General features: G+C 44.0%; 1 protein-coding gene across 1 annotated transcript in view; it reads right to left on the bottom strand.

Annotated features, from left to right (window-relative positions):
- Window positions 1–4,108: 4,108 nt before the first annotated feature.
- The window catches only part of LOC137313280 (excitatory amino acid transporter 1-like), a gene marked incomplete at its 5' end in the record, with an annotated part of 66,924 nt that continues 60,418 nt past the window's right edge, over window positions 4,109–10,614 (bottom strand). The window contains one exon of the mRNA XM_067979403.1: window positions 4,109–4,430. Within this exon, the coding sequence (XP_067835504.1) occupies window positions 4,220–4,430 (211 nt within the window). The remainder of the gene's footprint in view (window positions 4,431–10,614) is intronic.

Here is a 10,614-nt window from a genome sequence, read left to right as displayed (position 1 = left end):
CAAGGCTGTAATGAGGTCTGGAGCCGAGTGGTCCTGGCGGAACCCAAACTGAGCATCGGTGAGCAGGTTATTGGTGAGTAAGTGCCGCTTGATAGCACTGTCGACGACACCTTCCATCACTTTGCTGATGATTGAGAGTAGACTGATGGGGCGGTAATTGGCCGGATTGGATTTGGATTTATAGCAGCACTATTGTATATAACAGGACTCATTGTATATAACAGGACTATTGTATAGAACAGGACTCATTGTATATAACAGGACTATTGTAAAGAACAGGACTCATTGTATATAACAGGACTATTGTAAAGAACAGGACTCATTGTATATAACAGGACTATTGTAAAGAACAGGACTCATTGTATATAACAGGACTATTGTAAAGAACAGGACTCATTGTATATAACAGCACTATTGTATAGAACAGGACTCACTGTATATAACAGGACTATTGTAAGGAACAGGACTCATTGTATATAACAGCACTATTGTAAAGAACAGGACTCATTGTATATAACAGCACTATTGTAAAGAACAGGACTCACTGTATATAACAGCACTATTGTATAGAACAGGACTCACTGTATATAACAGCACTATTGTAAAGAACAGGACTCATTGTTTATAACAGCACTATTGTAAAGAACAGGACTCATTGTATATAACAGCATTATTGTAAAGAACAGGACTCACTGTATATAACAGCACTCTTGTAAAGAACAGGACTCACTGTATATAACAGCACTATTGTATAGAACAGGACTCACTGTATATAACAGCACTATTGTAAAGAACAGGACTCATTGTTTATAACAGCACTATTGTAAAGAACAGGACTCATTGTATATAACAGCATTATTGTAAAGAACAGGACTCATTGTATATAACAGCACTATTGTAAAGAACATTGAATACAGGAGTTGGGATGTCTTGTTGAAGTTGTACAAGACATTAGTAAGGCCACACTTGGAGTACTGTGTACAGTTCTGGTCACCCTATTATAGAAAGGATATTATTAAACTAGAAAGAGTGCAGTAAAGATTTACTAGGATGCTACCGGGACTTGATGGTTTGACTTACAGGGAGAGGTTAGACAGACTGGGACTTTATTCCCTGGAGAGTAGGAGGTTAAGGGGTGATCTTATAGAAGTCTATAAAATAATGAGGGGCATAGATAAGGTAGATAGTCAAAATCTTTTCCCAAAGGTAGGGGAGTCTATAACGAGGGGGCATAGATTTAAGGTGAGAGGGGAGAGATACAAAAGGGTCCAGAGGGGCAATTTTTTCACTCAAAGGGTGGTGAGTGTCTGGAACGAGCTGCCAGAGGCAGTAGTAGAGGCGGGTACAATTTTGTCTTTTAAAAAGCATTTGGACAGTTACATGGGTAAGATGGGTATAGAGGGATATGGGCCAAGTGCAGGCAATTGGGACTAGCTTAGTGGTATGAACTGGGCGACATGGACATGTTGGGCCGAAGGGCCTGTTTCCATGTTGTAAACTTCTATGATTCTATGATTCTATGACTATTGTATAGAACAGGACTCACTGTATGGAACAGGACTCATTGTATATAACAGGACTCACTGTATATAACAGGACAATTGTATAGAACAGGACTATTGTATAGAACAGGACTCACTGTATATAACAGGACTCACTGTATAGAACAGGACTCATTGTCTATAACAGGACTCACTGTATATAACAGGACTCACTGTATATAACAGGACTCACTGTATATAACAGGACTCACTGTATAGAACAGGACTCATTGTCTATAACAGGACTCACTGTATAGAACAGGACTCACTGTATATAACAGGACTCACTGTATAGAACAGGACTCACTGTATATACAGGGTGCAGAGGGTGCAGAGGAGATTCACCAGGATGTTACCAGGGCTGGAGCGCTTCAGCTATGAAGAGAGACTGGGAAGATTGGGTTTGTTTTCCTTGGAGCAGAGGAGGCTGCGGGGGGACATGATTGAGGTGTACAAAATTATGAGGGGCACAGATAGGATGGATACTAAGGAGCTTTTTCCCTTCATTGAGGGTTCTATAACAAGGGGGCATAGATTCAAGGTAAAAGGCGGGAGGTTTAGAGGGGATTTGAGAAAGAACTTTTTCACCCAGAGGGTGGTTGGAGTCTGGAACTCACTGCCTGAGAGGGTTGTGGAGGCAGGAACCCTCACAACATTCAAGAAGCATTTGGATGAGCACTTGAAATGCCATAGCATACAAGGCTACGGACCAAATGCTGGAATATGGGATTAGAGTAGACAGGGCTGATGGCCGGCGCGGACACGATGGGCCGAAGGGCCTCTATCCATGCTGCATGACTCTATGACTCTATGACTCTCTCTATGACTCTCTATATAACAGGACTATTGTATAGAACATGACTCACTGTATATAACAGGACTCACTGTATAGAACAGGACTCATTGTATAGAACAGGACTCACTGTATATAACAGGACTCACTGTATAGAACAGGACTCACTGTATATAACAGGACTCATTGTATAGAACAGGACTCACTGTATAGAACAGGACTCACTGTATATAACAGGACTCATTGTATATAACAGGACTCACTGTATAGAACAGGACTCATTGTCTATAACAGGACTCACTGTATAGAACAGGACTCACTGTATATAACAGGACTCACTGTATATAACAGGACTCACTGTATATAACAGGACTATTGTATAGAACAGGACTCACTGTATAGAACAAGACTATTGTATAGAACAGGACTCACTGTATAGAACAGGACTATTGTATAGAACAGGACTATTGTATAGAACAGGACTCACTGTATAGAACAGGACTATTGTATAGAACAGGACTCACTATATAGAACAGGACTATTGTATAGAACAGGACTCACTGTATATAACAGGACTGATGTGGAGATGCCGGTGATGGACTGGGGTGGACAAATGTAACGAGCCGCACAACACCAGGTTATAGTCCAACTGCTTTATTTGAAATCACAAGCTTTCGGAGCTTTGCTCCTTCGTCAGGTGAAGTGAGGAGTTGCATAAAGGCACAGCGTATATAGTCAGAGAACAATGCCTGGTGATTACAGATAATCTTTCCAACTGCCCTTTATCACACCTCGGCTGGGAGATAATCACAGCAATCAAAGGAGTGGATGGTGTTCAGACAGGTTAGTCAGGGACACATTACATCCAAGAATACTGAGGTGGGGTCACAAGGGGTCAAATCAGAAAGACAGAAAGAGAGAGCGAGAGAGACCAGAAAAACAGAGAGAGAGAGAGAGAGAGAGTGTGACCAGTTGTACTAAAAACAGATAACTTTTTTTGCTGGAAATCGCAGCAGGTCCGGCCGCATCTGTGTATGGAGAACAAGCCAACTACGACCTGAGTCTGGATGACTCGACGTCAGGTGGGGTGACGTGTAGCGTGACATGAACCCAAGATCCCGGTTGAGGCCGTCCTCATGGGTGCGGAACTTGGCTATCAATTTCTGCTCGACGATTTTGCGTTGTCGTGTGTCCTGAAGGCCGCCTTGGAGAACGCTTACCCGAAGATCGGAGGCTGAATGTCCTTGACTGCTGAAGTGTTCCCCGACTGGGAGGGAACCCTCCTGTCTGGCGATTGTTGTGCGGTGTCCGTTCATCTGTTGTCGCAGGAAAGGAAAGGATGCCCCGGAGCATGGTACATCGGCGAGACCATGCAGACACTGCGACAACGGATGAACGGACACCTTGTGACCCCACCTCAGTATTCTTGGATGTAATGTTTCCCTGACTAACCTGTCTGAACACCATCCACTCCTTTGATTGCTGTGATTATCTCCCAGCCGAGGTGTGATAAAGGGCAGTTGGAAAGATTATCTGTAATCACCAGGCATTGTTCTCTGACTATATACGCTGTGCCTTTATGCAACTCCTCACTTCACCTGACGAAGGAGCAAAGCTCCGAAAGCTTGTGATTTCAAATAAAGCAGTTGGACTATAACCTGGTGTTGTGCGGCTCCTTACATTTATAACAGGACTCACTGACATCTAATAGGACTGACTATGTGAGGGTAGAAAATGAAGATAAAATATATGGCAATCATTTCTAAATTTAAAAAATAATTATTATTTCTGGCTTGCCACGAACAGGAGGAGTCAGCCAAGATAATGTGATCAGCCCCACCGCAGATAGCCAGGGGGGTAGTTTAAATCTTGTGTTTGTCCCTGTCTACATCTTGGTCTCACTGTCTACGGGCTTCTCATTCTCATTCTCGTTCTCCTGGCAAATCAGCTGGTAGGGTTTCTTCATCTCATTCTCCTCAATGACAGAGTTGCCAATATCAGCGTCCATTTTCTGAAGCTCATGGTGTGAGAGATGCTGCACAATGCCTGCTCCCAGCGAGTCTCCCAGGACGTTGGTCGTAGTGCGTAGTCGATCCCTATAAAATCAATCAACGATACACACACACCCATCAAATCCTTCATCACATCAGTGAAACCACCAAAACCCAGCTCCCAGCACGGAAAACAGGTTTCATCAGTGAAAATAACGCTCTCACTGTATATAACGGTCTCACTGTATATAACGGTCTCACTGTATATAACGGTCTCACTGTATATAACGGTCTCACTGTCTGTAACCGCTCTCACTGTATATAACGGTCTCACTGTATATAACGGTCTCACTGTATATAACGGTCTCACTGTATATAACGGTCTCACTGTCTGTAACCGCTCTCACTGTATATAACGGTCTCTCTGTATATAACGGTCTCACTGTATATAACGGTCTCACTGTCTGTAATCGCTCTCACTGTATATAACGGTCTCACTGTATATAACGCTCTCACTGTATATAACGGTCTCACTGTATATAACGGTCTCACTGTCTGTAACCGCTCTCACTGTATATAACGGTCTCACTGTATATAACGGTCTCACTGTATATAACGGTCTCACTGTCTGTAATCGCTCTCACTGTATATAACGGTCTCACTGTATATAACGCTCTCACTGTATATAACGGTCTCACTGTCTGTAATCGCTCTCACTGTATATAACGGTCTCACTGTATATAACGGTCTCACTGTACATAACGGTCTCACTGTCTGTAACCGCTCTCACTGTATATAACGGTCTCACTGTATATAACGGTCTCACTGTATATAACGGTCTCACTGTCTGTAATCGCTCTCACTGTATATAACGGTCTCACTGTATATAACGGTCTCACTGTCTGTAATCGCTCTCACTGTATATAACGGTCTCACTGTATATAACGCTCTCACTGTATATAACGGTCTCACTGTATATAACGCTCTCACTGTATATAACGGTCTCACTGTCTGTAATCGCTCTCACTGTATATAACGGTCTCACTGTATATAACGGTCTCACTGGCTCTGCTGCACAGGAGGGCAGGAAAAAGAGTGGCAGAGCTATAGTGATAGGGGACTCGATTGTAAGGGGAATAGACAGGCGTTTCTGCGGACGCAACCGAGACTCCAGGATGGTATGTTGCCTCCCTGGTGCAAGGGTCAAGGATGTCTCGGAGCGGCTGCAGGACATTCTGGAGGGGGAGGGTGAACAGCCAGTTGTCGTGGTGCATATAGGTACCAACAATATAGGTAAAAAACAGGATGAGGTCCTACAAGCTGAATTTAGGGAGTTAGGAGTTAAACTAAAGAGTAGGACCTCAAAGGTAGTAATCTCAGGATTGCTACCAGTGCCACGGGCAAGTCAGAGTAGGAATGACAGGATAGCTAGGGTGAATACGTGGCTTGAGAGATGGTGCAAGAGGGAGGGATTCAAATTCCTGGGCCATTGGAACCGGTTCTGGGGGAGGTGGGACCAGTACAAATTGGACGGTCTGCATCTGGGCAGGACTGGAACCAATGTCCTAGGGGGAGTGTTTGCCAGTGCTGTTGGGGAGGGTTTAAACTAATGTGGCAGGGGGATGGGAACCGATGCAGGAAGTCAGTGGGAAATAAAATGGTGACAGAAACAAAAGGCAGTAAGGGAGAGTGTACAGAACATGACCGGACAGATGGTCTGAGAAAGCAGGGCAAAGACCAAGGGAAGTCTAGATTAAACTGCATTTATTTCAATGCAAGAAGTCTGATGGGCAAGGCAGATGAACTCAGGGCATGGATGGGTACATGGGACTGGGATGTTATAGCTATTACTGAAACATGGATAAGGGAGGGGCAGGACTGGCAGCTCAATGTTCCAGGGTACAGATGCTATAGGAAAGATAGAGCAGGAGGTAAGAGAGGAGGGGGAGTTGCGTTCTTGATTAGGGAGAACATCACGGCAGTAGTGAGAGGGGATATATCCGAGGGTTCGCCCACTGAGTCTATATGGGTAGAACTGAAAAATAAGAAGGGAGAGATCACTTTGATAGGATTGTACTACAGACCCCCAAATAGTCAACGGGAAATTGAGGAGCAAATATGTAAGGAGATTACAGACAGCTGCAAGAAAAATAGGGTGGTAATAGTAGGGGACTTTAACTTTCCCAACATTGACTGGGACAGCCATAGCATTAGGGGCTTGGATGGAGAGAAATTTGTTGAGTGTATTCAGGAGGAATTTCTCAGTCAGTATGTGGATGGCCCGACTAGAGAGGGGGCAAAACTTGACCTCCTCTTGGGAAATAAGGAAGGGCAGGTGACAGAAGTGTTAGTGAGGGATCACTTTGGGACCAGTGATCATAATTCCATTAGTTTTAAGATAGCTATGGAGAAGGATAGGTCTGGCCCAAAAGTTAAAATTCTAAATTGGGGAAAGGCCAATTTTGATGGCATTAGACAGGAACTTTCAGAAGTTGATTGGGAGAGTCTGTTGGCAGGCAAAGGGACGTCTGGTAAGTGGGAGGCTTTCAAAAGTGTGTTAACCAGGGTTCAGGGTAAGCACATTCCTTATAAAGTGAAGGGCAAGGCTGGTAGAAGTAGGGAACCTTGGATGACTCGGGAGATTGAGGCACTAGTCAAAAAGAAGAAGGAGGCATATGACATGCATAGGCAGCTGGGATCAAGTGGATCCCTTGAAGAGTATAGAGATTGTCGGAGTAGAGTTAAGAGAGAAATCAGGAGGGCAAAAAGGGGATATGAGATTGCTTTGGCAGATCAGGCAAAGGTGAATCCAAAGAGCTTCTACAAATACATAAAGGGCAAAAGGGTAACTAGGGAGAGAGTAGGGCCTCTTAAGGATCAACAAGGTCATCTATGTGCGGAACCACAAGAAATGGGTGAGATCCTGAATGAATATTTCACATCGGTATTTACGGTTGAGAAAGGCATGGATATTAGGGAACTTGGGGAAATAAATAGTGATGTCTTGAGGAGTGTACATATTACAGAGAGGGAGGTGCTGGAAGTCTTAACGTGCATCAAGGTAGATAAATCTCCGGGACCTGATGAAATGTATCCCAGGACGTTATGGGAGGTTAGGGAGGAAATTGCGGGTCCCCTAGCAGAGATATTTGAATCATCCACCGCTACAGGTGAGGTGCCTGAAGATTGGAGGGTAGCAAATGTTGTGCCTTTGTTTAAGAAGGGCGGCAGGGAAAAGCCTGGGAACTACAGACCAGTGAGCCTGACATCTGTAGTGGGTAAGTTGTTAGAGGGTATTCTGAGGGACAGGATCTACAGGCATTTGGAGAGGCAGGGACTAATTAGGAACAGTCAGCATGGTTTTGTGAGAGGAAAATCATGTCTCACGAATTTGATTGAGTTTTTTGAAGGGGTAACCAAGAAGATAGATGAGGGCTGTGCAGTAGACGTGGTCAACATGGACTTCAGCAAAGCATTTGACAAGGTACCGCATGGTAGGTTGTTACATAAGGTTAAATCTCATGGGATCCAAGGTGAGGTAGCCAATTGGATACAAAATTGGCTTGACGACAGAAGACAGAGGGTGGTTGTAGAGGGTTGTTTTTCAAACTGGATGCCTGTGTCCAGCGGTGTGCCTCAGGGATCGGTGCTGGGTCCGCTGTTATTTGTTATTTATATTAATGATTTGGATGAGAATTTAGGAGGCATGGTTAGTAAGTTTGCAGATGACACCAAGATTGGTGGCATTGTGGACAGTGAAGAAGGTTATCTGGGATTGCAACGGGATCTTGATCAATTGGGCCAGTGGGCCGATGAATGGCATATGGAGTTTAATTTAGATAAATGTGAGGTGATGCATTTTGGTAGATCGAATCGGGCCAGGACCTACTCCGTTAATGGTAGGGCGTTGGGGAGAGTTATAGAACAAAGAGATCTAGGAGTACAGATTCATAGCTCCTTGAAAGTGGAGTCACAGGTGGATAGGGTGGTGAAGAAGGCATTCGGCATGCTTGGTTTCATTGGTCAGAACATTGAATGCAGGAGTTGGGATGTCTTGTTGAAGTTGTACAGGGCATTGGTGAGGCCACACTTGGAGTACTGTGTACAGTTCTGGTCACCCTATTATAGAAAGGATATTATTAAACTAGAAAGAGTGCAGAAAAGATTTACTAGGATGCTACCGGGACTTGATGGTTTGACTTATAGGGAGAGGTTAGAGAGACTGGGACTTTTTTCCCTGGAGAGTAGGAGGTTAAGGGGTGATCTTATAGAAGTCTATAAAATAATGAGGGGCATAGATAAGGTCGACAGTCAAAATCTTTTCCCAAAGGTAGGGGAGTCTATAACGAGGGGGCATAGATTTAAGGTGAGAGGGGAGAGATACAAAAGGGTCCAGAGGGGCAATTTTTTCACTCAAAGGGTGGTGAGTGTCTGGAACGAGCTGCCAGAGGCAGGAGGAGAGGCGGGTACAATTTTGTCTTTTAAAAAGAATTTGGACAGTTACATGGGTAAGATGGGTATAGAGGGATATGGGCCAAGTGCAGGCAATTGGGACTAGCTTAGTGGTATAAACTGGGCGACATGGACATGTTGGGCCGAAGGGCCTGTTTCCATGTTGTAACTTCTATGATTCTATGATTCTATGTATATAACGGTCTCACTGTACATAACGGTCTCACTGTCTGTAACCGCTCTCACTGTATATAACGGTCTCACTGTTTATAACGCTCTCACTGTCTGTAACCGCTCTCACTGTATATAACGGTCTCACTGTATATAACGGTCTCACTGTCTGTAACCGCTCTCACTGTATATAACGGTCTCACTGTATATAACGGTCTCACTGCCTGTAACCGCTCTCACTGTATATAACGGTCTCACTGTATATAACGGTCTCACTGTCTGTAACCGCTCTCACTGCATATAACGGTCTCACTGCATATAACGGTCTCACTGCCTGTAACCGCTCTCACTGTATATAACGGTCTCACTGCCTGTAACCGCTCTTACTGTATATAACGCTCTCACTGTATATAATGCTCTCACTGTATATAACGGTCTCACTGTGTATAACGGTCTCACTGTATATAACGGTCTCACTGTCTGTAACCGCTCTCACTGTATATAACGGTCTCACTGTATATAATGCTCTCACTGTATATAACGGTCTCACTGTATATAACGCTCTCACTGTATATAACGGTCTCACTCTATATAACGGTCTCACTGTATATAACGCTCTCACTGTATATAACGGTCTCACTGTCTGTAACCGCTCTCACTGTATATAACGGTCTCACTGTATATAACTGGTCTCACTGTATATAACGGTCTCACTGTCTGCAACCGCTCGCACTGTATATAACGGTCTCACTGTATATAACGCTCTCACTGTATATAACGGTCTCACTGTATATAACGGTCTCACTGTCTGTAACCGCTCTCACTGCATATAACGGTCTCACTGTATATAACGGTCTCACTGTATATAACGGTCTCACTGGAAATAACTTTCTCACTGTATATAACGGTCTCACTGTCTGCAACCGCTCTCACTGTATATAACGGTCTCACTGTATATAACGGTCTCACTGTATATAACGGTCTCACTGTCTGGAACCGCTCTCACTGTATATAACGGTCTCACTGTATATAACGCTCTCACTGTATATAACGGTCTCATTGTATATAACGGTCTCACTGTATATAACGGTCTCACTGTATATAACGGTCTCACTGTCTGCAACCGCTCTCACTGTATATAACGGTCTCACTGTATATAACGGTCTCACTGTATATAACGGTCTCACTGTCTGGAACCGCTCTCACTGTATATAACGGTCTCACTGTATATAACGCTCTCACTGTATATAACGGTCTCATTGTATATAACGGTCTCACTGTATATAACGGTCTCACTGTCTGTAACTGCTCTCACTGTATATAACGGTCTCACTGTATATAACGGTCTCACTGTCTGTAACCGTTCTCACTGTATATAACGGTCTCACTGTATATAACGGTCTCACTGTCTGTAACCGCTCTCACTGTATATAACGGTCTCACTGTATATAACGGTCTCACTGTCTGTAACCGTTCTCACTGTATATAACGGTCTCACTGTATATAACTGGTCTCACTGTATATAACGGTCTCACTGTATATAACGGTCTCACTGTCTGTAACCGCTCTCACTGTATATAACGGTCTCACTGTATATAACGGTCTCACTGTATATAACGGTCTCACTGTCTGTAACCGCTCTCACTGCATATAACGGTCTCACTGT

Source organism: Heptranchias perlo, unplaced genomic scaffold (genome assembly GCF_035084215.1).
Source record: "Heptranchias perlo isolate sHepPer1 unplaced genomic scaffold, sHepPer1.hap1 HAP1_SCAFFOLD_457, whole genome shotgun sequence".
In the NCBI taxonomy this organism is placed as follows: domain Eukaryota; kingdom Metazoa; phylum Chordata; class Chondrichthyes; order Hexanchiformes; family Hexanchidae; genus Heptranchias; species Heptranchias perlo.
This window is presented reverse-complemented; position numbering and strand designations above follow the sequence as displayed.